The sequence below is a fragment of the Centrocercus urophasianus genome, unplaced genomic scaffold, assembly GCF_019232065.1.
Source record: "Centrocercus urophasianus isolate 14NV4802_14NV808 unplaced genomic scaffold, USGS_Curo_1.0 seq_1194, whole genome shotgun sequence".
NCBI classification, from domain to species: domain Eukaryota; kingdom Metazoa; phylum Chordata; class Aves; order Galliformes; family Phasianidae; genus Centrocercus; species Centrocercus urophasianus.
Genome location: NW_024884358.1, coordinates 17,787 through 36,243, shown reverse-complemented (window position 1 = coordinate 36,243; position 18,457 = coordinate 17,787). Strand labels below are relative to the sequence as shown.

The window sequence follows — 18,457 nt, the reverse complement described above, 5'->3', positions numbered from 1 at the left end:
TCAGGACGTACATATATCCTGAGCGAGAGGCTGCATTTTATAGTTACCTGCCATCAGTGGAAGTATTGCTCTTGAACTCACCTGGCTGCTTATAGAAGAAAAAAAGTTTTAGCAGTGCAACATCCTGTATAGTTCACTCTGTCGTTTGTGTATTTTAAAATATATTTTGTTCATTTTAAGCTTGTAGCTTAATTTATGTGAGTAATCCTTCTGTGCCATGCTACATGCCATTCCTGTAATTTCATTGGCGTGTCTCATACTCTTTTCCAGACATGAACCCTACTGTGTTTTGTATTCCATTGTATGAAGGCTATACCTTCTGCTGATCATCCTGGCTGCCTCTTTCTGTGTGGCTCCCACTATTTTGAGTCACTCTCGTGCTTTAGGATGAGGAAATATTACTTACCTGCATAATATAAAGATACACTTTTAAAAAATTTTCCTAAAGGAAAAATACAGGGTTGGTTTTTGATTGGTTGGCTTACTTGGTCTTTTTGAGTTGATGGGCTGGGTTTTTTGCTTGTTTTTGTAATTTTGGAGCCTCACTGTGGGACAAGTCTGCAGTGTGAACAAGCACAAAGACCCTATTGCTACCAGTTGTCATGGGCCTCTTTTTTCATATGATTTTCAGTATGCTTTTTCTGGTACTTGCTTTCAGTAAGGACTGTTGTGGATTAAATTGGAAATACTCTAAAGCATATAGTTTGATTAATCATTTACCTTTTAAGGAGATGTGTAAATACATGCTTCTCACATATAAAGAACTGTAGTCTAACTTGCTTGGAGGTGAGCTCTAGAATGATTCTTGAAACTTAAAGAATCACTTTTATTTCCTGAAAATGAAGGTTTTGCTTTATTTGTGCAGTTCTCTAATAGCCTGAGGTCTCATGAGAGAATATTAAAAACAAGAAAAACACTCTTAGACAAAGATTAAACCTTATTGCTGAAGTTCTATATACATTGATTATTGTCTTTATCATATCTTTATAACAATATTTTAAAATCTATTAAAAAGTATTGATAAGAAACAATATCATTGTCAAAGTTAGTTGTCATGGTATAAGTGGAAAAATAACTGCAGTGAACTGCTTACGTGTATCTTTGCTTTCTCACAAATTCTATTAAAAATAATAAATTATATAATAAACATCAATGAAAAAGAAATTGTTTTGTAAGAAAAACTGGGGCAATTCAATTGGGAGTTCCAAAGAATTACAACATTGACATATTAATAAAATAGTAAATGTTAGGTTTGTAACAAAAAGGAATCTTTGAAGCATTTTCTAGCTGAGAAACATTCATTCTTCTGTAACGTTATTTTATCAACAGAACATTTTTATTAGTTGTTTTATTAATAACATCAATACAACAGAAAAAAGTGGCTGTTAAGCTTTTGACTTGTTTAAGTTTTTGTAGCAAAGTAATATAATCACATACTGGCTTAATTTTTTCAAAATGCTCGTTTGAAAAAAGGAAATCAAAGCTCTTTTTATGTTATCTTCATGAAAGTCTGGAAGTACACAGTGAGGGCAGAGGTATGCAGCACTAAGTCATTTGTCACGGAACTGTTTGCTTCAGCCTTTTAAATCATTATTTGGCTGTATGAGATATTGGTCATTTCCTCATCCAGACATTGCTAAACAAATTATGCTCCTGAAATTTAGTCAGGAGTAGAACTTCATATAGCAGATATCATTGTTGGCTTTCTTTAAAAGTTGTGTGTACATCCAAATAGTTTTGTCTTCTGTGTTTCTTTTGCAAAGCTCTCTTTGAAATGCAAACAGCAGTGTTTATAAATCATCCTCTTTTGTATGAGGAGAGACTTGTTTTTTTCTTTCTAGCACAGAGCAAAGATCCTCTTTAAAATTATTCTTATTAAAACACTAGTGTATGCCATCACTAATATATCATTAATCATGACTGTATAACTCTCAGTATCTGTTTTGTTTCTGTTTTAATGTAGCTCTGTGAAGCAGAAAATAAGTACAAAATTTTGGAGAAGGAGTTCCAGCAGTACAAGGAACAGCAAAGTAGTAAGCCAGAAATCCAGCTACAGTCGGAAATAAATCTTCTCACTTTAGAAAAGGTATCTTGTTTTTTCAGTCTCTAAAAGCTACTGCAACAGTCCATTGGTGAGGGAGATGCAGAATGATCTTGCATGAACCTGGTTGATATGTCTATTTTGTTCTATTTTTACTTTTTCCAACGGTTTCCTCAAGCAAAATATTCATAGATAAGGCTAAAAGTGGCATTATTTCTGTAGAGGAAGCTGTCATGTTAGAGACCAAGTCAGAAGAAACAAGCTTATGTAAATGAATTGCTATTGTCATGATTTCTACTTTGGACTTTGAGTATTCCGTTCATAAAATTAAATGAAAAGGTGCAATCTCTTGTGAAGGTTAATTTACACTGCTATTTCTTTGTGTGCTGTTTTCATTTTTAATATTTTTGGACAGAGGTTGTGTTCCTTACTGTCTCAAGTTGATTTCTTTATATCCGATGCATATAGATATTCAAAGCAAAAAATATTCTGTACACAGATACAGGCTGGAATTTTTGAGAATTTTGGGTCAAATTGTTGACAGAATCTTCTGGAAAAAAAACAGATATAAAAGACTCTTGGTTATGCAGCTAGTCTGCATGTCATTTTATGGTTGAATGGCTTCTAAAATGCTAGCAAATGATCAAAATGTTTCCTTGTACAGACATAAAATTTCTAACTAAAATATTTTGCTAAATTTCTTATTTTTGCTTTTTAAAAAAATCTTCATAAATGTAGTGCTAAATAGCTTTTTTCCAGTGAAAAGAAAATATCATTGTCTCAGATTTTTGATAGAAATGCTTCATTTTTTGGGAAACCCTGCTCTGTACTTTATATCTGCTTTCATTTCATGAATTTTTTAATTTCATTTTTAATACTGGAATTTTTTGAATAATACTTTTAATACTGGAATATTTTTGCAAAGTGCAGCAAATTATTTTTCGTAGAGCTTAAGAAGTTTTTTAGATTCATGATTTAGACAGTAAGATCAGAGATACCCACTATATGCGTAGACTTTAAAAAAAAAAAAAAAGGTCTGAACAGAGATGTGTTTCAGAGAAAAGAATGTAACACATCCTCCATCAGCTCCAGGAAAAAAGAAAAAAAAATTATACACCTTTTAAAGGCAACATTTGTCTATCAGCATTCTTGTTAAATTAAAGTTCATAATCTTAAACAGAAAAAAAAAAGAGGGTGTGGGGGGTGGAGAGAGGAGATTATTAATTTGAGAATCTTAAATTTAAAAGGTTACATCAGTAGATTTAGTGCTAAAAACTAATCTTTTCCTTTTTGTATAGATGACTATCCAATAAAAATAAGGCTATGTTTTAAACAAGAAAATGTTCATGTGCCATAATATTTATGTTACATTATATAACAGCTTTAGATGATGTTGTATGCTACACTACATAAACACTTTTCTTAAACCATACCCTTTGTATATATACAGCTTTCAGTGATTGTTACTGCTGTTATTGCTTCAGCTGATATGATTTTAATTGCTTTTAGGTTGAACTTGAAAGAAAGTTGGAGTCAGCTACCAAGTCAAAGCTCCACTACAAACAACAGTGGGCCAGGGCTTTGAAAGAACTTGCAAGGTTAAAACAGGTATGCAGGTTGCTTTCTTTCAGTATACAACACAATGAAGTTAATGCCGTGTTGGAAGCTATTTATGGTTACTACTAATTACTGGCAGCTTTCCTCGTGTTAGTGCTTTGTTCATCTTCATTAAATTCAAGCTCTGAGCTACATTTCTATTTGGAAAAACAAGGATAGCAAAACCCATCTGAGTTTGACGTTACATTCAGGAAGGAGCATAACTCAGGTCAGCAAAGAAGGTTGGTTTAGCTGAAAGCAGGCATGGTTTAAAAAAGAAACGTTCTGTCTCATTTGCAGTGACTTCAGCCAGCACTTCCAGAGAAAGTGCTTTGACCATCCTGGCTATCTTGGTCAGTAACAGTCCTAGCAATTCCCACTTTTAACAGAAATGAAGAGTAAAGATTAAAACCAAAAATAGAAGCAATGAGAGTTGGTGAATGCTGTGATGTGATATAAAATTGGAGGAAATAAAAAACAAAAAGGAAACAGAGCGTGAAAACTTTTACTCCTGCTGTTGGAAATCCTAATCTCTGAAACTATACCACGTGGCATGGTTCTTTTTACTTGTTGTTTTGACAGTGCTTTTGTACACATATTTACAGTCATACATATGCAACTTAACAATACTCTGCTCAAACTTGCAGTAGTAACAGCTTTGTCCTCACTGAAGATGAGGACTGTAGATGCTCACTGTAGATGCTTTTGTCTTCTTGTGATTGCCTTTTTCATGAATTACAGTAAACATAAGCTAAGCTATGATACGTAGGAGTGACAAAGCATATTCATTGGCTGTGACAAATTAATAAATCATTACTCACTGTTACTGACCAGGGACAGGGACACAGATCTAAGCCTAAAGAATTCAAGTTTAGTAAAAGGCTTTTACTATGTCTCTTGATACTTTTTTCCTCAAAGAATTATAGTCCCTACTTCATTCTTTTTCTCAGAACTTTTGCCTTCTGGAGAGCAAGGAAAGAATCTCACTTCTTCTAATTAATAGCTGAATTTGTTTTACTTTGAAGACAGTAAACATGCTGTGTAATTGCTATTAAAAATTAGTATTTGTTTGTTGTCTTTAAATTAATCCTTTTTTGCCTACTGAGTCATGAATTTTCCTTTCCAGTTTCTGAAATAGCTGTTCTTGGCAAGATGATAGAAGAAGAATAAATCTCATCTTTCTGATTAAGATTTCTTGAATTGCCATGAAATGTTTAGGATATTTTTTTCTTAATGCCATGTTTAAAAATCCCTGCAGAATAAAGGAAAATATTGTTGCTTGCCAGATTAAAACTGACTGTATATCATCGTCATTAAGATTTTATTGTAGGTTTTATCACAGTGGACACGATGATCTGAATTTAGTAATATGTGGATGGTTTCAGCTGACCCCATTCCTAAAAATCTGAACCAAAAAACAAGCTTTCATATACCATGAATTATTCTTCTTAAAACTTCTATACTAAAGAACAAACCCTTTAAAAGTGGTTTCTTATGTTTTTATATTCCCATGCTTCAACTTATACTTAGTCTATTGATAAAGGATTTAAGTGTATTTGGAGAGCCAAATAAAAGTTAAAGCGGGGCTGATCAAAAACCATTTACTGTGCTTTAAATATAAATTTGGAAAGTGTTGCTTCAGGAATTCTAGATCTGCTTTAGTTCAGATGATTTGTGCAATTGCACATAGTTTGACCAATTTCTTGTTTAAATTGGATTAGTACCATGTTAATTTTGCATTGCCTCTGGTGAATAGCCACAGGGCTGTAATCTGTGCCAGTAATTTGTCACACCAAAGCTCTCTAGAGAACTATACAAAACATTTGTGTAGTGAGGATTAGACGCTGAAAGCCATATCTTAGATTGTTAATAAATGTTAATGACAAAACCCAGCTGGTAAGTCTTGGAAATGAGATCTAATGCTTTGTGCCTATTGCCAAAAAAATGTTTAAATAGAGATTTCCATTACTCAAAGGTGACCTAGTACAGTCAATTTGTGAATTAAAGAAGCATAATTCTACAGGCTAAGCATTTAGTAAAATGCTGTCCTGATTTGCAACCATAAAAGTCAATGTTTCTTTAATTAAAAAGTTTCCTTTTACTTGGGAACTAGTTGTTAGCACAAATTTCTGATGTCTTTACATTTTGGACAGTAAGATATGTACTGCATAGGCTTTTAAAAAAAAAAGTGTTGAACTGTCAACAGAATATGCTCTGAGCTTCTCCATGTGCATTGTTTTAAATGTTAAAAAACACTGCACTATATTAAAAACATTGTACTGGTGGTAACAGCAACAACAAAAAACCTCAAGCGCATGTACACGTGTGTATATACGTAACCTGTGCTTAACAGAATAGAAGGCAGTTGAATTTAAGCACAGTTTGTAATGCTGAGTGAAAATAGATTTCACCTGAATGTAACCTAGCTTCTTTATTCCTTCTTTGTTACTTCTATATTAATAGTTTTCACACCCCTTTTCAGCTTAGGAGGACACAAAACCAAATTAGCTACATGGTCCGTGTTTATGCAGGTAACTTCCATCACTTCTACAGGTTTCAAAACCTGTCTTTCAATGTTTGTTGGAATCTACACAAACAAAATGTACCAAGTTTTGTGTGTGCGAGCCCTGTTTGTGAAATTAATTAAACCATTTGTACAAAATTGCAGAGGTCCTAGATTCTAAACCTGTTAAAAACAAAACAAAACAAAAAAAAAAACAACTACAGTTTTAAAACAAACACCTAAGCTAGCAGAAGTGTCATTTTCAGCAGCTGGTAGTCTCTGTCTTAATTTCAAAGTACATGCATGCATATTCGGTGTTCTGGGAGAAATGCTTTTTCAGTTAAGACTTTTGTTGTTTCTGTGACCTACAGATCTGTTCAAACCAATACTGATGCATTTACTTAAAGCAGTGTGGAGCTTATTGGCTGGCTGACATTCACTCTATTTTGTCTAGTCTCCTGCTTATCCACTCAGTAATTAATTTGATTAATTTATGACTAATATAGCAAAGGACGGGATATAAATCTTTGCTTTCTTTTTTTTTTTTTTTTAAAAAAAAAAGAAAAAAAAAAAAAAAAAGAAAAAAAAGTTGGAGGTCCAATTCCTGGTTAAAAACTGTGTCTTGAAACCATCCAGGCCCTCCTACTGACTTGTCAGCTCTGGGTTATTTTCAGAAAACTTTATTTGAGTTCTTTAGCTTCAATCGTAAGTTTTCCCACAGACTTGCATGGTATGTGTGAGTGGGAGATTGAATAGTGGCCGCTATTTAGCCATTGTTTAGTCTAGTGTATGTATGTTTACATCTCCCTTTTGGATTTATAGGCAGCCATGGCAAAATAAAGATTGCGCTTCCTTGATTGAAGAGCCTCTTAACCAAAGCACCTGGTGGCTCAGAGGGGTTCTTTTACAGTTTGATTGTAATTGAAATTTTTGTTTTCTTAATGCTGGCTAATTTTTATTTAATGTTGAGTGTTTCTCCAAAACACAATTTAAGTTCCCGCTGTGCCAGCCCTAAAACAATATTCTTGTTCTCAAGGACCGTGCTAGACATGCAAACCAATGAATAAAAGCAGTAAAACAATGAAGGAAACAATCTGATAAATAGTATGTGGCTTTAGTGCACTGTTTGGCTTGACTTTGTTTTTGGGAATCAAGGCAAGGATGGCACAATATCAAAATGATAGTTAGGAAGAAAAAAAAAAAAAAAGGAGTATTGGTAAATTTTCGTTTTCACTTTTTGGAAAAAAAAAAAAAAGGTAAGAAGTGAAAGGAGTAATAGCATCGTGAAGAGCTAAGAGGGTAATGAAGGAGGAAGTACCTATGCCAATTATGTATACTGCAAAAATACTTTTCAAATGGTAAAAATTAAAAGCACTTTGCAGATGGTCCTCCTGGTCATCTGTTGTTGCTTTACTTTAGTACTGTGGCTGTTGATACTCAGGTTGTAATACAAGAATTAAGTTTGCAAGTGTTCAGAGTTTCTAGTCTTAACTTCTCTCTCTATAGCTGTCATTAGTCCGGCAGATGGTGATTCTGTAATGATTCCTTATCTGAAATTTAAATACACAGTCTTCTAGAGATTTGAATTTATGCAGAGTTTCAGTGGTTCTCACTCTGTCTTAAAGCAGCCTGACTGAGTACAATAAGTGATTAGGAATAAATCTGAAATGTTCCCTGATATAGGATATACTGTAAGAGCATATTCTCTCTGGAAGCAGCATAAATGACCACATAAATATTTTGCCATAAGAGCTTTAAATATGTTTATGTGTAAGGTTATGTGCACTGCCATACACATTTTGATGTATTCAGTTACATTCTTGTTTTTAAATTAAATGAACACAGAACAGAATGAAGATTTTGGAGTTAGTTTTATTAGTACTGTATTAGTACTATTTCATAAATATAATGCCTTTTTAGAAGATTATGCAGTAAATTCTGCTAAATTCTAAATACTAATGTGAAAAAGAATTCTGTTTCTTCTTTGGTTTAAAAAAAATGCACAATGAATTATTAAACTGTGACAGCAAAGTAGATGCAGTACCTGAATATCTCTCACAAAGGAGGCAGCACCAGCACCACCACTGTGAATAAGGAATTCTTCCTTCTCTCAGGCTGTAGCAAATCTTTTTGGCTGTCTGTGAGCAAGTGCACTGTTACTCACCCTGTAACAACCAGTAGACATTTAAAAGAGTCAAAAACTTGCTTTGGGAAATATATTTCAAATTTATCAGGTATTACAAAGTGCGTAACTTAAATTATCTGAAGGATCCATCAGAAATGAACTAGCATAATCCCTGTCACTTGCCTTCATGTCTTAGTTCCTGAGTTGTAACTTAAGCTAAGTGCTACAGAAATATTTCCTCAGAAAATACTGTTGATTTTTTCTATTGAATGTTTTCTGGTTTGAGATCATATTATCCAGGATCACTGCACGACACTTTCTAACATGCTGCAGAAATTGCTGTTTTGCAGTATGACAGGACTAAAATTAATCTCATTTCCCTCATTATTCCCAAACAAGAAAGTGGTAAATATTTTGTCATGCTTACATCGCAGCTGTATTAGTCACATTAAAATTCTAATTGCACTTTCCTAGAAAGAAGCCCCATTCAGTGTTATGGAAACAAAATGTACTGGAAAATTTTTCTCCTTAATGGAGAAAAAGATAACATAATACTCTATATGTTAACCCTTACTTCCCTACAAATCTGGAGATACTGTCCTGAGCAAAGAATGTACTCTTGAAACTTAGCATAGGACTTTGTTCTGAATATTCAGAGAATATACTTCTTCAAATGTTTACTTCTTTCATATTTTTTTTCCTTTTTGCTATCAGTCTGCTACTGCAGCAGAAAGCTCTGAATCACTGAACTTCCTTGCCACGGAGAGTGAGGTATCAAATTGTAATCATAATTCTGTTTCCAGGCCAACACTGTTGTGTCTTTTCTCTGAAGATGTGACTTGAAGAATATTTTCAAAATCTTACCTTATTAGATGTGCGTAACACCCTACAAGCCAAAGGACTGGGTTACAATGCTTCCATTCAGGATAGTCACATAGTAGATTTGTATGTATTATGTGCTTCATTTTTATCTACTGAAGTAATTAATAGGCAAGGGTGCCACTTTCTCCTGGCCAGTTGATGTCTTGCTGTGCTAATAATGAGTGCTCCTTTGTTTGCATTAGTTTTCCAGTGTTTGGTTTTCAGGTTATGTTTGCCTGGCATGTGTTTTAAAAAAAAAAAAAAAAAAAAAAATTGTCTCCTACAATTACTGAGACTTAAACAAAACAAAAAAAAACGAAAAAGAAAATGGACAAACTCACATTCATATCTAGCTTCCCGTGACAGTAGTTACAGTTTAAAATTGGGTACAATTAGAGCATGAATTTACTGAGGTGAAGAGCAAGTTTTCTTTTCCCAAATAAGTTCATCCTTTTCTCACAATCTGTAACAATTCACTGGACTGAAACTAATCATATCCACACATCAGCATAGGTAGAAAAGGAGAAAATGACATTAGAAGGCCTCCTTTCTGTAGAAAATCTGGGTTTCTGACTTCATTTAAGAAAATGTCTATCCTCTGAGCAGCATGGATTTCTTCCTCCACATAAGGCCTTTTTCTTGTGTATTGTGTTCTTACATATCTTTTGGGTGGCCTTCAAGATTCCCAATATTATCAGATAAAGCCAATAGGAAAACTAAGCTACAAGACAAATGAATTTCAAAAGCAGAATTTGGTATGCAGGCTGTATGTGTACAGCAGTATGTATTTTCTGGCATGACAAGTTTCTTCAGACTTAATGTCTGACCAGGAAGAGTAGTAGCTGGTCAGCAGGCTGAACTACTGTACAGATGCTTTACCTATAGGGACAGGCAAATCTGTGGATTTGTACAGTGCAACATTTTTTCTGAGGTTAGATATAATTTAGAATTTTAAATTGAGTAACAGTTCAATGTAGCTTAATGTAGTCTGTTTTGTGCTTTGCTTCAAGTATTAATCTCAATAACTTTTTCTGAAATCTGGCAGTATTTTTAATTTGCTTCATTTTGAAAAGAACTGCAGGTCTCGTGAAAGCAACACAAACAGTCATGGTTTCAAATAAATATTGATCTGCCTCCATATTTCTGTGCTCAGGACAAGCAGGGTAATCAAATGCACCATCTTCATTATCTAATTTGGTTGTGTTAAATTTCTGTTGCATTGTCTTTATAACAACCCAGTTCAGTGTGTGTCGTGAGCAGCATCTGGTATTACTGCCAGTAAGATCCCTGCCACACTGTGTACTGGAAACTTGGCTTTGCTGTCTGAAAGCTACTGCCTGCGTAGAAATGGGTTCCAGTGGTAGATCCTGGATGTTTCTGAGGTTTGTATGTCTGTGTATGCTTGTCTTTTTTCCACTCAGTTTAATAAATAAGAGGGAGATGAAGTGGAAGGTGGTTGTTACTCTTTGGTTGCCAGCATCAATTTGATCGATGGATTACATGACCAGTTTGTCTTACAACTTTGTGTTTGGATTTCTGTACAACTCTTGGATAGATATCTGTTGGCAGTAATGATGCCTTACTGTTTTCTGTGCAGATTTATTGGTTTCTGTTATAAAACCTGACTTACTTCGTTCTGAGACTGTACCTCTTCTATGCAGCAAAGTCTTGATGGAAAAGGGAGGACTTTGGTCTTATCTTTCCTGAGTGGCTTTTTTTGTACTTCTATCAACTGTAGAAACTCCTTGGCAAGATTCCTTCTTGTGGTCTTGATTACTAGTATCTGCAAATTCAGCAAATTGCTCTTTAGTCATTTTGACCCATCTCACTGAAATAGCAGCTTTTAATATGCCTGAGTGGTATTTTGGATTTAGTATAAAAATAAAATGCTTTGGTTATTCGTCCTGTGATTCCATGTAATCTTGTATGAGTGTTTTCCATATTTCACTGCTGCTCTCGTTAACAATTAGAGCTTTTGCTCTGATTCCTTGCAAAATGTGGATTTTATTATTATTTAATGGTTATCAGCAAGGAGTTCTGAAGATGCCTATGACCGAGATAGCTGACAACGAGGGTTAGATTCTTTCAGAAAGTATTAGGTTGGCTGTATAATGAATATGCTCGTGTCCGTGAAAGAGAATAGTTTTCTGCTGCAGTAATGAGTATAAAACTTTGTATTAACAGTTAAAGAACTGAGATCAGGATGATATCAAAACTAAACAGTAGGCTCACGCTTTATGGTTTGTCTATATTTCAGGTTGGATATTAGGAAGAATTTCTTTTCAGGAGGGGTGATCAGGCACTGGAGCAGGCTGCTCATGGAGGTGGTGGAGTTATTGCCCATGCAGGCATTTAAGGACAGGGTAGATGAGGAGCTCAGGGGACGTGCTTTAGTGGGCAGTACTGGTGGTGGATGACTATTGGACTAGATAATCTTAGAGTTCTTTTCCAACATTAATGATTCTGTGACCCTCTCCTACTTTGTTCTGTGTCACTACAGAATCAACTAACACTTCACCTCAGGCTTTCTTTTTCATTGACTGTGTAGAGTTAGTAATCAAGGTTGTAATATCAAAACTGGGAGGAGAACAAGCAGAGAAGGCAGCATAATTGTCATTAAGACAATTATGTCCCTGAATGATAGGTGATTCCAACCCTAGTTTTTCATCTCTATACACGATGCTAAAGGAAAAAGCAAACTTAGAACCAAGCAGACTTGCAGAATAGGTAGGTTAGTTGGACTAAATGCACCAAATAAATTAGCTAACGCTTTGCATAGATCCATAAAACTGTAAAAGGAAACCTTGCCAGAGTTTTATGTTTTTAAGGTTTATTTATTCAACATAAACTGCAACCTCGGCGATCCATCCTTGAAGTTTTAATGGTAGATATTGCAGGGCCAGTAATGGGAATTTTCTGCAGCTACTTAGCATTTTGTATGTGTAATTCAGTGTATTTTTTATTATTTAATACATAATTTTATATAATCTGTAATTCAAAATAGCAAAATAATAATAATAATAATAATATCTGAGAATCTTCAGCAGTTTCACAAATTTTCTATTTACAAGCTTAAGCTAGTGTTTGTAGTCCTCCTACCTTCAAAAAGTGGGTTTGTCCCACTTTTGCTGCTTCATTAATGGAGAGGTATCTCTGACTGGACTTCAGGTGATCTGCTCTGGATAGGTTTACTGCAGTTTTAACAGCTTTACAATACTGTGGATAACAAAAACGAAGACATCTTGTTTAACTTCTGCACTTCTACTAATACTGGGAATTTAACTGTTGTGATTTCATTCCTGAAGTTCTGCTTGTGTTGTTATAAGAAGCACTTCCATGTATAACCGTGCAGATAACGGGGTTGCTTTTATCCTTTCACACATCAGCGTGAACAAGAAAATGCAATGGCTCGCCTTAAAAAGCAGCAGCAAGAGCTGGAGCACATGAGGCTATGCTACTTGGCAGCAGAAGAAAAAGAGCTGGGGAAAACAGACCGACAAGAGCTGGAGGATATCAGAAATGAACTTAACAGGTATTAGAACAGTTGTAAGACTCCTCTTTTTCCTCTCTTCTTGAACTCTGCCTCTGAGTAAGAAAAGGTTTGGTTAAATCATTTATAATTGCCTGTCAGTCCAGTAATAGAATATGTTTTGGTGTCCCTTAGGTAAAGATTGCAAATCTGTAAAATGCTACAGCACTGTGCTACAGAAAATCTATGTCAGTATACTTTAGTTTTAATGTTGTCGTAGTTGTCGAACATCAACGTTTTTTGTATGTGTCTATTTTGAACCGTCAGGTCTAAAGAAGAACTGTATTATGGGGGAGGCGTGGGGAAAGGCAGATATTTGTCCTTATTTGGGATACATTAAATTTTTAGATCTAACGTTGTCCTCGTGGCTGTCAGCATTAATACTGCACAACAAAACCTTGCAATGTGAGTGGCATTTGCAAAATCAAAATAGGAGCTTTGGTGGTAATTATTACTGTTACACACTCATCTTAAAGAGAAGTACTCTAGCTATCATATTAATACCTCATTTATGTCTTTTTCCCTTAATTTCAATATACACAAGGTAAATGTTCATCTTTTATAAATTTGTTTATTTTACTAATTATTTCAGCAGATGCCTTGTTTTCGTATGAAAAGCAAAGCAGTTTTTAATACACTCATCCTCTCTTCTCTTCCATTTTATCAACATCAGGCTAAAGCAACAAGAAGAGAGAAAGCAATTTCAAGATGCTAGAGATAATTCTGCATGTAAAGTGGAGAGTCTTCATACTAGAAAATCAAATGAGAACATAGATGATTATCTCTCACGTCTGATGGAAGAGAGGGATACCTTGTTGAGGACAGGAGTGTATAATCATGAAGACCACATTGTAAGTGAACTTGATCGTCAAATCAGAGAGGCTATTGCAAAAAGAAATGCCACTAAATAAAACCATACAAACAAAACAGCCTGAATTTGAATAGGCTTACTGATGTTTTTAAACCTTCCTCTTCAAAAATGTGTGGTGATGCATAGGTTTGCACATTGTTAGCTGTTTTTGAAGTCAGTGTCAATATTTGCAGTGCGTGATGTTAAGTGAAGTTGTAAGTTTCAGAGGGAGTGGCTGTTTTTAGTGTTTTTGTAGTTCTACACATGCAAATATATTTATATTCTGAAGTGTTTTCTACAACTCCTTCCACTATTGTGGCAGGGTTTATTTTTAAGATATTTAATAATTGTTCTCAACTTTTTGGTCAGTATTTCAATTTATTTTTTTTTAATGTTCCTCAACTATACTAAGAAGAAGTGTCATCAGCTTTCTTCCATGATCAAATTCTTAATTTTGTCCCAAAATGCAAAAGTGACAAATGTCACTATTAAATTGACAAGCTAATCAATTTTCACTTCTGCAACTGCAGTGAAAATAGCTATGTTCTACAGTTCATCTTTCTTTTTAGAGGCAGGCATTTAATTGGAAGGGAAGGAGCTCCCAAACCTTGTGAAACTGAAAATGATTGAAATGTTAAGTAACTAGTATGATCATACAGGATGAAAATGCCTTTGTCCTAGCAGCTTTGCACATAAGACTGTAAGGGTGAACCCAGCCTTTGTTCATAAATACGTATGCAAATGATGTTTGAGTCATTTAATTCCGAGATTTTTAAACACTTCAGATGCTGGGCACATGCATGATAAGAGCTTTACTAAGTAAAGACATTTTTGTTAATCATAGCCTACTCAGTTTGCAATTCTTTAATGTGTGTTTCAACCTGTGTTTTCTCATTGCTGTTTGTATGATTTATTTGATTGTTGAAGTGTGAAAAGGATAGCCTCAAATAGTTCAAAGCCAGAAGAAAGATCCATGAGAAATGTTAATTTCTGCATAGTAGTTGAAAACGTTTTTTTCTAGCTTCCATTCTGTTTGAGTAGATTAAAATCATTCACATGGACTTAACTAATTACATAAACCTACAGCACTGTCTTTTTAACGGGGGTTTTTGTCATGTTGCCATGATTCTCAGTTTGAATCTTGGGTACTGAAAAAGCACTAAATATCTCTATTCAGGCAAAGCATAACAGATCCTATGCAAAGCATTTTTTTCTGTGAACTTGCATGGATGCAGCTGTACATGTATTGCCTTTTCATGGTGCAAACCTATGAAACCATGCCTATTTTTCATGGTGTAAACCATAGAATAGTGCATCTGACTATGCCTAGTATGGGCCCATTTGCTGATAAGAAAGCCTGGGTGTTAGGCCGCTGAAAGCTTTAATGTAGCTACTTATACTCTCACACCTACATTTTTTCAAATGAAGGTATTTGGAAAGATTCTACTCCACTAGTAAAGCAAGTAACACCGTGATGAATCCTGCACAAATCCACGGCATGTAATTTTAAGCTTTTATGTTAGTGCTTCTGTTATCATTGATGCATGATCATGCACTGTTGCATAGTCCTGCATTATTGGAAATGAAGCAGGGGATTCTTCTGTCTTACCAAGAAGACTGCAAGACGTTGTTCTTGAAATTGCTTCTTTTACAAGACGTGCAGTTTCTTTTTCCAACAATAGGGGGTCCATTAGACTTACAGATTGCAGAGTGTGTTTAATAGCATTTTCATGACTGGTGATTTTTTAACCGATTCTGTGATTTTCCAGGTGTTACATTACTTAATAAACTCATGTTTTTTAGTATTAAAGACTTTGTGTTTCTTTTTTTTTTCTATTTATTTGAAAAAAACTTTTTTTATTACTGTAGGTCATATGACAGTCTTTGGTGCTTGGAACCATGAAACTGATCACTTGACTTTCAAAGTTAATTTCATTTCTTCAATTTCTGATAGTCCCTTCCATGATTTGTACAGGGAACAACAGTCATGAGGTGGTAAAATTTGAAAGAAGCCATGCAGATTAATTTTCTTCTAGTAAATCAAAATATTTAGTAAAATGTAGAGTAGGTCAACATTTTTATTATTTTTTTAGGAGGAAAAAATGCCTCAACCTGCTATTTTAAGCTCTTTGGGACCACTTTGTCTCCTGAAAGTTCAGTACTTAAAGGATGAGGCATGAGTGTTATAATGTCTTCCTAATTCCTTAGCAGTTTTTTTGGTCATGCAGCCATTATGCTTCAAGTTCATTATTTGTATTAGAATAAAATAGTGAACAATACTTTGGGCTTTATATTTCAACTCAAATTATGAGGAAAAGGTTGAGGTCTTTCATTCTGAAGTAATCCAGAAATAAATATGTATTCATATTTGTAGTAGTTAGGTATTGCAGACAGCAGTTTGGTGCTGCTTTTTTATATTTTTACATTGGAGTCCATGGGCTCTTTGTTGCCATTGCCAAATGAAGCCATTTTAAACATTATAGTCAATTCAGTGGAAAGATCAAATACCGTTTTTATTAAAAATAAAAACAAAAATTATCTTATTTTCTATCATAATCCCTCTTTGTGGCAAGAATAAAAACCATTTAAGCTTATTTTAACTTATCCAGCAAAAAAATCCTGCTGGAAATTGTGTATAGCAAAGCAGCAAATCTGCATATAATATCTATTTATGCACCTTCATAAGGAGCATGAACTGAGATTCTGAGAACTGTTACAAGGAAATTGAGCTCTTCTTCACTTATTATTAGGCTTTATCAGAAAATTTCTCTAAATTCTTAATTGTTCAAGCAGTGAAATGCGTTGTGAAAAAAATCTTAGAATTATAGAAATAAGAAGAAAGGTTTTCCTCTAAAACTGGTTTATTAAAACATGTGGCTACGAATAGATCTTTCCAGCATGTTGTGTACTTGGGGATGAAGCTGTAACTACTGTTTCCATACTTTAGCAGTTACCCAACATTTTCAACCCTGGAGTTTTCAAAACTGCTGTTGCAGAGAAGGAGCAATATTACATCTGGCACTGAGTTTTCAAGTATTCATTGCATTGCTCTCTTGCACTGCAATACAAATGCTCTTCTCTTCCATCCACCAAGATAAAACTTAATGCATGGCTAAAGATGGAAGTCCTTTATCATATCTCGTAAGTGCTACTGAAGTGTTTATAAATATATTGTATATATTTACACAATTATTTATTTTGCTACTACTGTGCCTCAGTGATCGTGACCTGTGTCAAGTCTTGGATAGGAAGCACCAGCTCTGCTATTGTTACAGGCAGAACTGCAGAAAGGCGGCTGCATACTTAGATCTCATTTAATTTGTTTCCCCAGGGGGTTGTATTAGTAGTGTTTTCATTAGAAGTGTTTTTACAGATGTCAGCTATCCAGATATGAAGTCTCTGTGGTGCAGAAGCAGTCAGGAGTTTGGCATTCAGAAGAAAAAGAAAAAAGTCAAGTTTGAGAGACTAATCTATAGAAAAATAATTTACTGACTTTCTGATGTAGAAATGTTTAGCAACCCCATGGCAGCTCTAACGTGAGTCATTGAAGTTTTGCAAGCAGTTATTTTCTGTTCTTAGCTTCAAGAAATGCTACAGCCTGTTGTTCCTCATCAGCAAAGACTAAAATAGTCCTCATTAACAACATTTCTGGAAAAGTGGCATCCAGTACTTTTTTTTTTTTTTTCCTGCAACTGAAATACTTGTAGTAGTTTGACATCATTTTAAACAATTTATGTTTTGCTACAGAAAGTTTTCTTCTAACAATATACATAGCAAGTAGATGATTGTGCAAGTATGGTGTTATGGAATATTTGACTGAAAGAGGTTTGATGAGGCATAACTGCATTGACAAAATAAGGCATTAACATTTAAATGGGCTTACTTGTAACAGGGAGAGTAGAGCACAGCTACTGTGCATTGCTCGTGGATTTAGCTGTTCTCTGAGAAAAGGATAGAACAACTGTTTTCAGAGATTACTTGTTAGTCATCAGATCTGCAGTACAGATGGGGAGAGGCTGTTTATCAGGGAATGCAGTGAAGGTAAAAGAAAGACTTGCATATGTGCTTGAAATTTGGGCTGCACAGAAGAGTGTGGGTGCCACGTCCCAGAACTGGGATGGAGATTTGGACACCCTGATGGAATGGGAGGTGTCCCTGCATATGACAGTGGAGTTGGAACTGGATGGTCTATGAGGTCTCTTCTGATCCAGACCTTTCTATGCTTAGAGCAATGAAATTAAATCATCAGGTTTTATTAAGCTAGTAGGCATTTTATAGAATTTAGGTTGAAGCGGTAATGGTAAGCCTTCAGTGCTTTTTATTTGCTTAATAGCTTAGTTGTAAGTGAAGGAATTTTTTGTTTTGTTTCTGGAGATAGAGTAGGATTGAATTGTTCTCCCATCAAGAGACACTGGTTGTACAATACCCCAGGCCATTCGTGTTCTTCACCTAAGAAGGATGTTTGGGCAATGAGATGATAATACAGTAGATGTTGCAGATGAGGGCTATAGGGCACTGTAAGCTATTATTTGCTCTATTATCAGAGTTACACACGAAGGTTAGGAAGACCATTTGTTGCAGGCATTAAACTGACATGTAGCTTCTCATCCAAATAAGTCAGACAGCTTCGTGGTTCATTCTTAAAGCTAGCACTTTAAGCCACTAATACTCATACATTTGCATGAATATTAGTGCCTGTTTTGTGCAAACTGCTGAGCCCTCCTGCTTCACTAGGAATCAGTCAAGCAACATCGAGAATCTTTTATTTAGACTGTGTAGCAGTTTTGATGTTTGTACAGCAATTTAACACTTCTGATGTGTATGCATATGATGTTTTGTATGCTCAGGTCTATTTTGCATCCCGATTTTTCTGGTGATTTCACAGCAGAAATGGGGCTAATAACTCTAAATAAAGAGACTAAGCAGGATGTCAAGATCAGGACAATAACACT

At 34.8% G+C, this 18,457-nt stretch overlaps 1 protein-coding gene across 2 annotated transcripts in view; it reads left to right on the top strand.

Annotated features, from left to right (window-relative positions):
* Positions 1–15,315, top strand: part of CEP120 (centrosomal protein 120) — a 38,273-nt gene extending 22,958 nt beyond the window's left edge. For both annotated transcript variants that reach the window (XM_042809407.1, XM_042809406.1), the window contains exons 18-21: positions 1,964–2,086; positions 3,551–3,649; positions 12,513–12,658; positions 13,329–15,315. In XM_042809407.1, coding sequence (XP_042665341.1) covers positions 1,964–2,086; positions 3,551–3,649; positions 12,513–12,658; positions 13,329–13,566 — 606 coding nt within the window. In that variant the 3' untranslated portion in view covers positions 13,567–15,315. The remainder of the gene's footprint in view (positions 1–1,963; positions 2,087–3,550; positions 3,650–12,512; positions 12,659–13,328) is intronic.
* The last annotated feature ends 3,142 nt before the right edge of the window (positions 15,316–18,457 follow it).